Here is a 15181-nt window from a genome sequence, read left to right as displayed (position 1 = left end):
ATATCCGAGGGATACTTTTGACCCCCAGAAATCATAAATCCGATAGTTATTGTTGAACCACGGAAATTAAATCCAATAGGTATTGTTGACCCCCGGAAACACAAACCGACACCCTGACATTTCGTACAAGATGAGTTTGATTGTTCATCTATAAATTAGATTTTGCGGGACCAAAAAAAAAAATTACATCACATATTATTCATACCTTACAAAAATCGTTGTAGTGCATTTTATTATTGTTCATGTGAGGTTGACTACGTTAAAATATACTTGTAAATAAAACGGTAGAGATGATTACATTTTATATAGTTAGGAATGAAAATGTTTAAATTAAAACAAGGGCAAAACAGAATATAAGTTTTTTTTTTTTTTTTTTAGGAAAAATTATTCCTACATTTATTAACCCCTTTTAAATAATAAGGGAAAATCAAGTGAATTAGAGTGTCTTCTTTTGATTAAAGTACAAATACAGTCTATAACTATTGTATTTGTGCACTTTTATTCCCGCAATTTTTGTATGTGCACTTTTGCTGATAAAAAGTCAATTGCGTGAAAAAAAAGAAGAAAAAAAATGACAAACAATAAATTTAGGTCCTTAAATTATTACTGATTAGGCAAAATTACTAAATTATTTGGTCTGAAACACCACTTTAGATGGTTGAGGGACCAAAGGAGCACATACAAAAGTTGAGGAATAAAAAATGCACAAATACAATAGTTTAGGGGGTGTGTATTTGTGCTTTACTCGTTTTGACATTAAAAGAGGTTAGCTTTTGAAGAAACACGTGCGGCTTATCATTAAAAGAGGTTAGTTTCCGCCAAAGTTAAAAGACTTTGGGGGGAATAGACCTAAATAGATAAATTCATTATAACCTCTAAATCCCACTAGGTACATGGTGAGCCAAAGTATCAATCGCACTCTTAACATGAGACGCGGATTAAGCAACAAAAAACTGAGAGACAGAACAAATATCATCAATCATCATTGACACGGGATTAAAACCCCTGCATTCCTCTTAATTCCATGAACAATGTTGGACGCGTCCTATTCTAATTATATATTTGTGTACCCAAGCCGCCCACATTAGAGTAGCCATTGTCTTCAGCTCTCCACTCGAGACCTTCAACATTAGCCACACCAATCGATTCCCAAAACTCAAGGAGGGAGCTTGTGATACACGAGAGCTTATTTTTCTACTGCCGCCTTAAAGTAGTAGTCCTCTATTAAACTTAAACTTATTAAGTCTACTAATTGTAAGTAAAGATCGATGTTCTCTAGTGCTAGCTATGTATGTGTCTCTAAGTTTGACTTGGGAGCCTTTAATCTTCTGGGTTTGTAACATTTAATTATGTTTACACATGTAGTTTGTAACACAATCATCTTAGGGCATGTTTACTTCAGCTTAATTTCAGTTCAGTTCAGTTCAGCTCCAATCAGTTCAGTTCAGTTTAGCTCCTAATTTCCTTCTCTCATAAAATATTCATTTCAGCTCCATTCAGTTCAGTTCAGCTTCAATCCGTTCAATTCAGTTCAATTTAGTAAAGGTGAATAGAACCTTAATGGAATGTAATAATGCAAAATAATACGAAGCATATATGTATAATTAGGGGTGACCAAACCGGGTACCTGGTCAAAGTTTTAGGACCCGGACTTGGAATTGGTTGGAACCGGGTCTAAATCGGATCCGGACTTGAAATTAGTTCAACCGGGTACAAAATGAAATTTAAACTAGGGTGATCTACGAGTCACTTATTTCAAATACTTTTCAAAAACTAGGAGTTAGATGAGACTCATACTAGCTACGATCACGGAGTCGCGCCCATGGTTGTTGGATGTTTTATTTATGTTTCCGAAAGGAGGCATGGGGTTTTTCTTTTATTGATGTTCCAAGTGGAGCATGGGATGGAAAACCTTATCTATTGCTTAATCCAATTAATAAAATGGAATGATTTAACTATTATTAACTAGTGAAGTCTTAGTAAAACTGACAGTTGAGTCGTGTGTTGAGTCTATAATTCAATGTTGCGTGATGATTGGTTATTAGTAGCATGCTAGGGATTTCTTATTATATTTCGCAGCTTGTATGTACTCAGCTTTGCTGATTGCGTGCTTTATGTGTCTTTGTTTGGTCATGGCCTTCGCCTTTCAATGACCCAGTGACGATCCAATTTTTACACTTGTAATATTGGGGAGCAGATTAATCACAAGTTCTTACACATGCAACTTTCACATCTAGGTGGTGGGATTTTGAGTGGAGTGTTGGTTGCTTTCCACAATTTATCTTGCTACTTACTTTTGAATTTGTTTAAACTCGGTACTTTCACTAGTTTGGGTTTTGAATACATGCCTTAATGGTTCCAAGTTGTAAGACTTAATTTGGTTTAGTTTATTAGTTTTGAAACTTATTTATAATTGAATTAGTTTTTCCGCTGCTAATTTCTGATATAGGCTTAACGTTTGAACACGTGGCGCTAGCACGATAATAATTCTCTTGGATTTTGTTCAAGGTACACACATGTTTAAAGGGAGAATTATTGGGGTGTTACACTTCATCTAGTTTCTCTTATTTACAAATATGTGATAAGGGAGGTTTTCTTGGTGGTTGCTAATAATACCATAAGAACAGGGGAGATTAGAAAAAAAGGGGAAACGTGAGGAAGAAGAAGGAGTTTAGAGAGAGAATAAAGGAGAAGATTAGAGAAGAGAGAGATAGAGATAGGATTGTTAATTCATTTCTTAATTCCAATTACAACCTAAGGTGCATTAATAAGGCATGACCCGAACAGAAAGATTCTCTCTAATCCAGTTATCATAAAACTAAGCACAAAAGGACAAATGATGAAAATAACCACTTTGCTAATAAGCAAAATTACCCACTAAAACCAACTAAAATATCTTTTCTTCTTATTTCTCCTGTATCATACCCTTCCCCTTCAAAAAGACTTGTCGTCAAGTCTAGAGAAAATAATAGCATGAAAGCTCGCTTGGCAGACATAAGGTCGAACTTGTGGTCGATTCTCTAGGACACTTCAGCAACACTGACTGAGTTAGAAATCATACCCATAACCCTTTGAATTTTGGCCAAATCTTTTCCTGGCACCACCATTAGAGGCTGGTAGGTACTACCACACTTGAATCTAGTAGGACACCAGTTCACAAACTGTCTGGATCTCGTTGTTTTGAATGTGAAAACAGTGGCATTTACATCTTTGGGTACCACATCTCCTCCGCGCACCACACAACAAGCCATGTACCTTTCGTGGTGGGAATCACATTTGGCCATCTTAGCACTAGGCTCAAATGTACTGTCATTGATCTCAACTGATAGTTGCTCATGGAAGGCGTTATCATCAGACATAACAAGAGTATAAGAAGGAAGCATGAAATGAATACGAGGGTAAGGGACTAAGTTTTTCTGAAACTCAGTGATAGCCACATTCAATGCATCATCAACCCGAAGTGAATGTGTCAAGGATAGTGCTACCAGGAAACTAGTCACAATTGGGAGCATGAGTGAGGCAAGAGATAAGGTAAAGTTAGTTTGCGTATAGCTCACAACTGCGGCAGAACAAGCGAGCGCCTGTGATGTAGGGAAGCATCCCAACAATGAGGCCAACAAGAACGCTTCAAACAAAGACTGTAATCCACCTAGCAACACCATTTTCTCCGCAGAAACAAAAGCATCAACAACACTTAACACAAAATTATCAACCAGACACTGCTGCCAAAATCTCTTCCTAGTGTGCTTAGCAACAAGCCACGACTCGAAGGCCAAAAACAGAAAGGAAATGGCAATGAAACACTGCCAACTGTCTCCCTGACGAAGACCATAGATAGTGTATAGAAAATACACATATGAACTTTGTGGCCAATTCCCAGCCATCATAAGAGAATACACAAGCAGGTAATTGTTACCAAAAGTGTTGACAGCAAGAGAAGCATAGAGGCCATCTAGTTTCTGTAATAATTGTAACCATATTCCCTTACCGACTCGAAAAACTCGTTCAGACCTGTGTCTAATAGCCTCACTTCGAGGTTGAGCAATTACCAACCGAGACTTGAGAGTAGCAACCAATAACTCTTTCCAAACATGCCTCTATTGAAATCTGCAACAAGACTCCTCCCTACAGACTTAGAGAAGCCTACTAGCAGAATTGTGGCCAAGGGAAATTTGGTTGGGTGTATAGTAGGTGTAGGGAGCAGGGGTGCCTTGGTGAAAGACATCAAGAGTGTGGGCTGTGTAATTAGTTTAGGGGTAGTCGAAGAAGAATGATCTATATCAGGTTCAAAGGCCTCATTCAAAGGGTGTAGAAAATGCTTGTGTGGTTTTGCAAATTCAATTGAAGCTGCACTAGTAGGTAGCATAACATCCTTCACAAATAGCGACACAACTGATTTCATTCCTTCCATAAAATTCCCCAAAAGATGAACATTGTTATCTAACATAAAAGTCTGCAAATTCCCAGAATTATCATCATAATCACTCACAACCGAATCAAGGTGATTCACTCTATCAATTTTCTCAACTACAATCAGATTAGAAGTATCATCAAAATCAGAATCAAGGTGTGTGAACTTATCAACATTCTCAAATTCATCAATGTAGGACTCAATATTACTAGTATGTTGAAGTTTATTAAAATCCTCAACCACATTAAATTCTTGAAACCTGTCATACAAATCTATAATAAAATCGTTCCAATCCACAACAGCACGAATAGACAAATAACTAGAAACCCAATATGCAACTTTATCCATCATACTAAGGGAAGCCACAGTAACCTTCTGATCATCTGGAATCTTATAGAGAGTAAAATATTCGCAACATTTCTTAATCCACAATCTAGGATTAGAACCATCAAATTTAGGGATTTGGAGTTCGAGTTTCATACCTAAGGTCACGTTAGGAGTTGATTCGACATCATAAATCGAAGATGGGGGAGCCAAATTAGGTGAAGAATCCGAACAATTGCGCATATCAGCTAGGATAGAACGCATCAAATTCATCAATTCATCACACCTTTGATTGAACCTCGTTTTCTGATCATCCACCTTTTTCATTAGATTTTGACAACGTTCGTCTACCCAGAGAATCCCACAATGCTCCGCCATGGAAGGCGACGAAAGACAAACGAGGAGGGCAACGGTTGGCTCTGATACCACTGATAAGGGAGGTTTTCTTGGTGGTTGCTGATAATACCAGAAGAACATGGGAGAATAGAAGAAAAGGGGAAACGTGAGGAAGAAGGAGTTTAGAGCGAGAGAGAATAGAGGAGAAGATTAGAGAAGAGAGAGATAGAGATAGGATTGTTAATTCATTTCTTAATTCCAATTACAACCTAAGGTGCATTAATAAGGCATGACCCTAACAGAAAGATTCTCTCTAATCCAGTTATCATAAAACTAAGCACAAAAGGACAAATGATGAAAATAACCAGTTTTCTAATAAGCAGAATTACCCACTAAAATCAACTAAAATATCTTTTCTTCTTATTTCACCTGTATCAATATGTCATTTTGAGAAACATATCAAGTTTCTCTTGAGAAACTAGGCTCCTCAAGATAAATGTGCTTAAGGAATTGCTTATACTTGTATACTATTATGGTATAGCTCTTTTACCATCTTATTCTTTCAACCCCTCAACAATTATATCTTGGAAATTTTGTGTAGAAAAACCCTAAAGATAACATTTTCCGTCCAATTAAGACGTTATTGGAGCTTATTTTTTTCACTTTTGCTACCCAACTAACTCTCCCAATTTGTATAAAGGTTTTAATATACTTTAATTAACCTAATTAGGGTTTTAATCATAATTCATTTTAGGGTAAATAGGTGTAATATTATTTGGGGATTTTAATTTCTAAGGTTTTTGGGTTTAATTGAATTGGGGTTTTTGCTTATTTTAGCATTAATTGGCCATTGTAATTGAAAAAAGTGAAAAATTGGGCCAAAATAACGTTTTAATTGGACAAAAAACGTTAGTGGCTAGTGCTACTCAAACTTTTCCAAACTTGCGGGTAGTTCTAAACAAATAAAAAAAATGGGTAGTTGTTCACAAATGACCCTATCTTTAGGGTGTTTCTACACAAAATTTCCTCACATCTTTCTATACTATGTGGTTTACTTTTTTTTTTTTTTTACTTCTTCTTACAAAAATCCACCTTCTTAGGTTCCCTCTATTACTTTATATTAACTCCAATTACATTTTTATCAACAATTTCTTAAATTGCATATTTGTAGTAATCGGTAAACACTTACAAAAATCCACCTTTTTAGGTTCTCTCTATTACTTATTTTAAGCCAATTACATTTTTACCAACAATTTCTTAAATTGCATATTTATAGTAATCGATGAGCATCCAGATCCGACCCGAATTGTACACTTGAGTTATGGTGAGTGAGTTTCCCAACAAAACATTTCTACATGCGTTGAACCTCGAACTTGAAAAGTTCTTTAAGTGATATCAAATTGCTTACTTGATGACTTGAGGCAATCATTAATTCATTACACAAAGTCCTAAATTACCAACATTTGAAGTATTGTTGTATACCGTCACATCTTAAGCCATACCAAACACAATGCCCAGCAAACTGCTTGTTTTGGGTTTAGGATTTGGGGGCATCAAGCCTTTCGGCAATTTTGGGTTGGGCACTTGGGGACTGGCAAAGGCAATTTTGGGTTGGGCTCTTGGGGACTGGCATTAGGCCTTTCGGCAATTTTGGGTTGGGTTTTGTGTCGTTAAAATTTTTTTGTCTTTCACTTCTTTGGTTACTCCATTTTACTGTATCCGATGTCTTTACTTATCTTTCATTTTTGGCCGTTTTAAATAATCTCCTACTTCCTCCGTTCTTTATTACTTGACCCGTTTTGACTTTTACACTATTCACCATCCCTCCTTTGACCGTCTTTTGTGAATAATATGTAAGGAAAAATATATTCATGTATGATCTTTTGGGATTCGTCTCAATAAGTACTATCATAATATATAACTTTTATAATTTTTACTTATGGAGAATTTAAGTTATTGATCGTTAAAGTTTTGCATTGGCAAGCGTGATAAAAGAAACAGGTCAAGTAAAAAAGAACAGAGGAAGTATATTTTCCCTTTGTGTTGCAACTATTTGACTTTTGTATTGTTTATATATTTTAGTTGTTCTAAGGGCCTGTTTTGATTTAATAAACTGAGCTGAACTGAATTGAACTTATTGGAGTTGAACTGAATTAAATATTTTATAAGAGAAGGAAATTGGAAACTGAAGTGAACTGAAATTAAGCTGAAGTGAACATACTCTAATTCTCTTGTTTTTTTTGAGAAGTATACTCTAATTCTCTTTAGTGACTTATATTTTAACGATTTTATTTTTTTGTTGTAGAGCCTTATTAAATTTGTATCAATTTAAACTTTCATAATAACATCACTGTTTTTATAATTCTAACATATTTATAGCTATATAAGTGATTGAAATAACATATTAGCAAGTGAAACATGAAGTATGTAGAATGTTATTGTGACTATTAAATACGAGTACAGTGAATGTATTATATTTTGTCCTACTAATTTATTTTTTCTTATCAACTCCATTCAATCATAACTTAATACGGACTAACAAAGTAAAAAATGACTTGAGGGCATACAGTTAAGGGTGCTAATAATAGTTATATCAATTAAGGGTGTTGGATGTGTTTTTTTTTTTCTTCCTATTTCAACCTAATGTCTCATCTTGTATTGGGTGGATACAAGTGATTCAAGTCAAAAAGTACTTTAAACAACCAAACTTTAAGATCAATTTGATGGGTTTTTTTTAACTTTAGTTACAAGTCTCTTGTTATTTCATCCTAAATTGTCTGCTCATAAGTTTGGGAGTCTTTTCACCTTAACTAGCTTTTTGGCCCGTTCAATGCACGGGTTGTTACTTGGATTAATACTGTGAAAAAAGATGAAGGAATTTATTTAGATATATATACATGAAGATAGTGAAATATGAAAAGATATATTAGTTTAAATTATATTTAAAGTTTAGGAGATGAAAAGATTATTTTTTTATTATAATTCATATGTTTATGTAATGAGTACTAATTAATTGAACTTTATTTTATCATGGTGGAAATGGAACACTTCATTTTCTTACTTGAATATAAATATTAAGGAGGTGACATGTGTCATATGGGGTATTGAGTGACTTGTGATGCCATGTGTCATATAAAAAAATTGTGGTTTGTGTTTTTAAATACTAAGTATAGATATAGAAGTATATACATAGATTAACAAAATAAATCATCAATTACAAAGTATTAAATAGTGATTGCGTATAATTCGAGGAATTGGAGCCAATTTTAGATTTAAAACAACTTCAATTTTAAAGAATGGAGTATATTTTTAAGTGCCAAATGCTCACCTGGTTAAGTTGAATTCTTTCATCACTACAACAATAATGTACATTTTTATACTTTTACGCACCCAAATATTATATTTATCACGAGTTCACGACATTCAAAACGAACCTAGTTACGTGCCAACACTATTAAAGGAAGGAGAGCTAAACTTGAGACAAGCATTATTTATTTAGTAACACCCTAATAAACAATAACTTTCTCGTTATAAGTAAGTCTAGTACAGAATTACAGTCCTTGATTAGTTGTTTTATTCTTTTTGAATATGGGAACTGAGGAATAGACCTATGACTAAATGAATTAAAATGATAATTAAGTACAAAAATTGATAAAATAAAAAAAGAGTACAAGTAATAGAAGTCAAGAGATGGGGAAATAATTAATAATGAAATAATAGTGGGGATTTATCGAAGGGAATTTTGCGGAAATCAAAGCAAAAAAATTCAAAGGCGCAAAATTCAAGGAAGAGTAGCAGCCTAGCAGGTGCAGGTGAAGGGTGAATCACATGCGTAAGCACTGGCTTTTCAACGGTGAAAATATCCAATTTTATGATACCAGGCGACATATATACAGTACCAATGCGGATACCATATACGGGTGCACCACGTGACCATCGACATTTTTTTTTGTTAATTATTTGTGGAATCTATAAATCAATGAGAAAATTAAGTTATTTTGGAGGGGACTGTGATTGCGAAGATCGTTACTTAGAACGTTGTGAAAACATTTTAAATCAATTACTGTTTAAATCTAGTTTAAAGTGGTGGAGTGTTGGAGTAAATATTCGCTAAAATGCAAAACATTAATCCGTATGATTTTCCATAAAATTTTTAGTTTACTTATAGATATTTATGGCTAATTTTAAAGGATCATACAAATATTGTTTTTCCTCAATTATATAGAATGCTAATTTGCATTAAGCTAGGTTAGAAATTTTGAAGAGCTTTGTTAATTTGTTATTGTGATCCATTGAGTGTTTTTATTATATCTACTTCTACTAAAAAAACCAATGTTGAGATTAGATGATAAGAGAGTTACTTTAATATAAAAGAGTAATCAAATAATTAATACAACAATTAATTTTAAACGGAGGGAATATAATATCTTCAAAAGTTACGATTGTATACTTATATGTATTCATGTGAGTTCATGAATCACACAATCACACTTCAAGAAACATGGCTACAGTTAAATGATGGTCCCATATTTTACCATATCATCAAACAACGAACACATTCACAACATATGCCAGCCTAATAGATATGAAATACTTCTTTATCCTTTACTTGTGATATGATTGTAATATTTCATAAATCTACAAAAATATAACTTGTCCTGGGCTAATAATTTGCGATCGTATGGTGTCTCTTCAAACTGACAAACCAGGCAAAGTTTCTTTTCAATGGACCCCCAATTTCCAAAGTATAATTGGTAAATTATTTATACTGATTTTGCCCGTGTCTTTCACATAGTCTTATTCGACAAACGAATAATCACTAATCTGTTAATGTATAGTCCAAACCGCTCTTAGTCCAAACCGCTCTTTTATCTGTTGCGCGCACTTGCAGGGCGCCATAGACGTTACTACGTTAGATAGGACTTCAACGTGTTAGCTAACAATGGAATTTTAACCATCAGTTTAACTTTTTGGTTTATTTAGGCTGTTATCAGTATAAATCGTGCAGTTTTGCTTTAACGGAAGCACAAACTCTTTCATTTTAAAATTTTAAAATTTTAAGAGTTGTTTTTATGATTATGGACAAATTTAGTATACTTTTGTGGATTGCGAATTTGATAATCTTAGTGTAAACAAGTGGTTATACTTATTATCATGGAGCAATAATGTCGTAGGGTAGAGGACAAGTGCAAATGTTGCCACTCCTCAAATCTTTTCTCGAGTCATAACCCATAACTTGTTTATTTGCATTGTCTAAGGTGATGATAAGGATGGATTGAATTCATTTATTTTTGCTCATCCTATCTATTCCTAAACTAGTGACTAGAACAAATCTCATCTTCCTCATCATCTAAAGAGCTTGATTTGGATTGGTTATTATCACAATCTTGAAAGTGGTCGAACTTAAAGATGGTCTAATCTCTAGTTGTGAGTAAAACTTCTTTGTTCCCCTTTTTTTGACAAAAGGTACGTTTGCTTCAAAAAATCAGATCAAATATAAGAAATACATTTCATGTTTTTTCTCCTCCTCAGTTGCACTCACTTTTGATTTTTTGAATTTATTAAAGGATAATGCTATACGTGACTCTTAGGGATACAAATAAATATTAAATATATTTTCTAATTTGATATTAATTTAGCAATTCATGAAAAAATCAGGCACAAAACAGTGTAATATATGTTATATTTTCATTAATTTTTTAAGCATTATCTCTTTTTTTTTTTTTTTGAAACAGTAGCATTGACTTCTTATATGTAGCCCTTATGAATATGTATATCATTTTCTTTTTTAAAATTCTTCAACCAATCCTAGTGTAATCATAAATTAATACTTTATATTATATTTCTTATAAAATCCCGTGTTTGAAAAAATAGAACAAATAATAAAATAATGAAGGATTATAAAATAGAGATTGTGGCTTATATATATATAACCCAGTTTTTAGAGAGCCGGGGGATTTAATTTTTTCAGCACGTCCACGTAGGATAATAAATTTTAGTGCTAGTCAATTAAATACAAGATTATTAATTTCTTTTAGAATTAAATAATTTAAATGACATGTAAGCAAAATTGGCGAATGAGATTTTCCAGTTTAAATTAATTAAATATAAATATTATCTTCTGATATCAGGATATATACTATATTCTAAAGTAATCATCAGAGGGGACACTTGGCATGATTTTGTTAAAAAATTTCCCTCCAAAATGCTCTATTTTTTTTTTATATAAATTCTATTAAAAAATTTAAATGACAGACATTAATAAATTCATTTTTTTTAATAAAAGTGTTACACAAGTCAGTCACTTTCAATTGACTAGTATTATATCATTCTTTATAAATCTGTGCATTGTATGGGGCCAAAACTAGTTTTATCTAAATATATAACAAATTTTAGCACATAAATGTATATGTAAAAAAATTATTTGTAAAAAATTCAAACAAACCGTGCATCGCACGGGTTTCATCTAGTTTACACTATTTAAATGTAAAGACGGTGAGAGGAAACGTAATAATAATTAAAAAATAAAATAAGAGTGAGGACCATATTAGGATAGAGTTGTAATTAAAAACAAGAGATGTCTAAATAAAAAAAGTGATGCTTATAACATAAAAAAAAAAGGCCGTAAAAGGAAAGTATCAGTACTATATACTAAAGTAATCACCAGCATTATCCTCCAAAGTACGCGTGCCGCGCTCACATTAATAATTTTCCGCCAAAATAAATTTTTTTAAATTTTTTTTTCCTTCAACAATAATAAGATGATTGATTTAAAAAGAAAATTAAAGGAGAATAACTATACACTACCTAAATTGTAGAGCAATAACAACTTCTTTAAATAATAAAAATATTAAAATATATTCCTAATCTATAAATAGTACAAAGTAATATATAAATATAATTTTTTTTCTTGTTAATATCCGAGCGTTGCTCGGGCAAAGAACTAGTGCACAAAATAAAATACTACCTCCATTAATGATTATCTGTAATTTTGAGGTATTATTTGTGAGATATAAAAAATTTCAAAATTGCAGATAATAAAACGGAAGTAGTAGTTGAATTATAAATTCAATTTTTATCTATTTTATAAAACCAGTCTGTATATAAGTGTTACTATGGAGACAACTTCACGATTTAGAAATTAGGAATTACTTTAAAACACGAAATACGAAGTATTTAATCAAAATGAATTTTGTAATTTAATGTTTGTATAACTAAAACGATGAGAAAGGTATTGATATTGACTTTAAATTAAATAGACCCTTTTGAATTTGGTTTATATATTAGGCAACCTGTGGACCTTTGTTTGTTATTAAAACTAACCCAAAGTTGCATGTTTTTTTTGTCTAATGATTGATCAAAATAATAAAATAGATTGATAGTCAGTTTGATCCATACAATAACTTAAATATCAACGATTTATTTAATAGAAGTGACCACATGTTCATTAAATATTTTGAAATGATACCATCCTGAAGATGGATATAAACACATGTTGGTGTTCTAAAATCACATCACATTCATGGCCATGCACATAGTAAGTTTAATAAAGTGATCACTAGTGTTGAAAACTGACTAGAGTTCAAATTTAGAGAAGTGATTGGGTGTGATAATTAAATTAGGTCATCCGGGTTTAATAATTACCCGTTATGGAAACCTGAAGTTTCATTTGATAATGTGCTGACGCTTTCTCAATGTTAAATATATAAAATGAATTGAATGGAAAGACGTAATATTGAGATTGAGTTATATTTGGATTGTGAGTTATAATAATTTGTATTGATGAAAAATTTAAGATTTAATATGTTTTGCTTATATATATATATAAGAGTAATGGCTGATAAAGGAGTAATGACTGACCAGAAGTTCACCAAAATAACTTATATATTATTGTCAATTATCAATTAAGTGATCAGAAGCTCACCAAATACACCATTTAAGTCTTTAACGATCCAGAAGATCATCACCTACTAGAATTACGAGCAAGTGATTTATGCTTGTATAACAATTCTTTTGATTGAGGCTATTATATGTCAGCACATATTAAATTGAAGAAGAAAGAAAAAATGTACAACTGTACAAGATATGTCTCCCCATTGACATTGATCTCCAGAAGAGAAAATATTATTGAAAATTTAATAATAAATACACATGAAATATAAAGTTAATGAATAAATGATTCTTCATCAAAATTGTTCTCCAGAAGAGATAGATTTTGATTGTGATCCTCCCAATGAAATGAATTTTAATGCAAATTTATGTACTAAGTTGGTATAGAATTAGACGCCCCTATAAAAGTGATATATTACCAACTTAGGGGGAGAAGAAATAGCAAAAGTTGGGAAAATCGAAATAAATAAATAAATAAAGAATATATATTATCCCTATAATGGTAGTTTGAAAAGTTATATATATGCCAACTTTTGTATATACATTATCAAGATATGTTGCACATTTATGATTTGATTTGTATTCAGTTGCATAGCGTTGAAGATACATTTTGGTCATATTAATTATGTGTATACATTGAGATAAAATCTTGCCAATTGTAATTGAATCACTATGCCTGAAGTCTAGGTTGTATATGATCGGTTCCAAGAGAATATAAATATTATTATCTAAGCAAACCCTAGTTATATTGTTTGTATATATATATATATATATATTCACAGCACAACTCTAATTTCAAAATATAATGGGGCAATCCTTTGGGTATAAATTAAAGAGATTATTGTCTATATTCCCTCTCTCCTTCATTAAAAAAAGTTTCATTTCACTATCAATGGTTTTTCAATTTAAAAATTGTTATTCTGTTGTAAAATAAAGAGAAATATAAGAGAGATTGATAGAGAATATATCAGTGTATTTCTATTTCATATAATGGGGTTATATATATATATATATACATATATATATATATGTACATATATATGTATATATGTATATATATATATGTATATATGTATATATATATGTATATATGTATATATATATGTATATATGTGTATATATATATGTATATATGTGTGTGTATATATATATATATATATATATATATATATATATATATATATTAACTATTACTAAAACAAAACATTGCTGACATAAACATCCCTTAAATTATCTTACGTGTCATTCTCACATTAAAAAGTTTCCGTCCAATTCTATTGACGATGTCATCAATTATTATTATTATTTTAATTTTTTTAAACAATTATTATTTTAATCTACACTATACATTTTTGAATAATAAAAAATTTCCACTCATTTTTACACAAATGATAAAATTAATTTTGTATGCATGATAACAAAATTATTTCATATGCATAATACCAAAATTATTAAATCGTGCAACGCACGAGTCTAATCTTGTATATATATATAACTTAATACTAAAATAGATATCGAGAGTGATGACATGTGTCACATCTTTTTTCTTTTTAAAACTCCTCTTCCTTTTTAAACCATTTTTTTAATATTTAATTGCTACGGAGTACAATTATAATATTGTCATTCCAAATCTTTTATAATATCTTGAAAAAAATATTCCTTTTTATTTGGAGTTCATAATTCTTCTATACACATTTATTTAAAATAAACTATTAAATGATACACTATATATAAAAAATAAAATAACAAAAGTTTCCTAAAAATTAACAACTTTTATGACATAAATATATAAATGAAAAAATTGTTTTAAAAAATGAATACAAATTGTACATTGCACAAGGTTCATCGGGGATATTATTATATTTAGTTTTGTACAAATATTCCAAAATAAAACATTTTTGCTAGAAAGAAAGGGGGAATTTTTGAGAGAAAAAATAGCACTAGAAAGTAAGGATTGCAGATTTGCAGTTAATCTAAAATGAAGGGAGCATTACACTAAGGGCCTGTTCATATTTAGTGAATTGAGCTAAACTAAACTGAACTAAACTGATTGGAGCTGAACTGTGAGCTTAAATAAATATTTTATGAGAGAAGAAAATTAGGAGCTGAACTGAATTGATTGGAGTTGAACTAAAATGAATTGGTTGGAACTAAACTGAACTGAATTTAAGGCATGTTCACTTCAACTTAAAAAAATAATACTACCTCCGATACAGGTTA

General features: G+C 31.3%; 1 protein-coding gene across 1 annotated transcript; it reads right to left on the bottom strand.

Moving 5' to 3' along the window:
• Positions 1 to 2711: 2711 nt before the first annotated feature.
• LOC110722145 (tubulin alpha-4 chain-like) lies at positions 2712 to 3928 on the bottom strand. The gene has a single exon (XM_021901404.1). It carries the CDS (start codon positions 3885 to 3887, stop codon positions 3021 to 3023), a length of 867 nt encoding a protein of 288 aa, XP_021757096.1. The 5' UTR covers positions 3888 to 3928; the 3' UTR covers positions 2712 to 3020.
• Between the last annotated feature and the right edge of the window lie 11253 nt (positions 3929 to 15181).

This window comes from Chenopodium quinoa, unplaced genomic scaffold (genome assembly GCF_001683475.1).
Source record: "Chenopodium quinoa cultivar QQ74 unplaced genomic scaffold, ASM168347v1, whole genome shotgun sequence".
Lineage (NCBI taxonomy): Eukaryota > Viridiplantae > Streptophyta > Magnoliopsida > Caryophyllales > Amaranthaceae > Chenopodium > Chenopodium quinoa.
The sequence above is the reverse complement of the archived record's forward strand: the minus strand, read 5'-3'. Positions and strand labels throughout refer to the sequence as shown.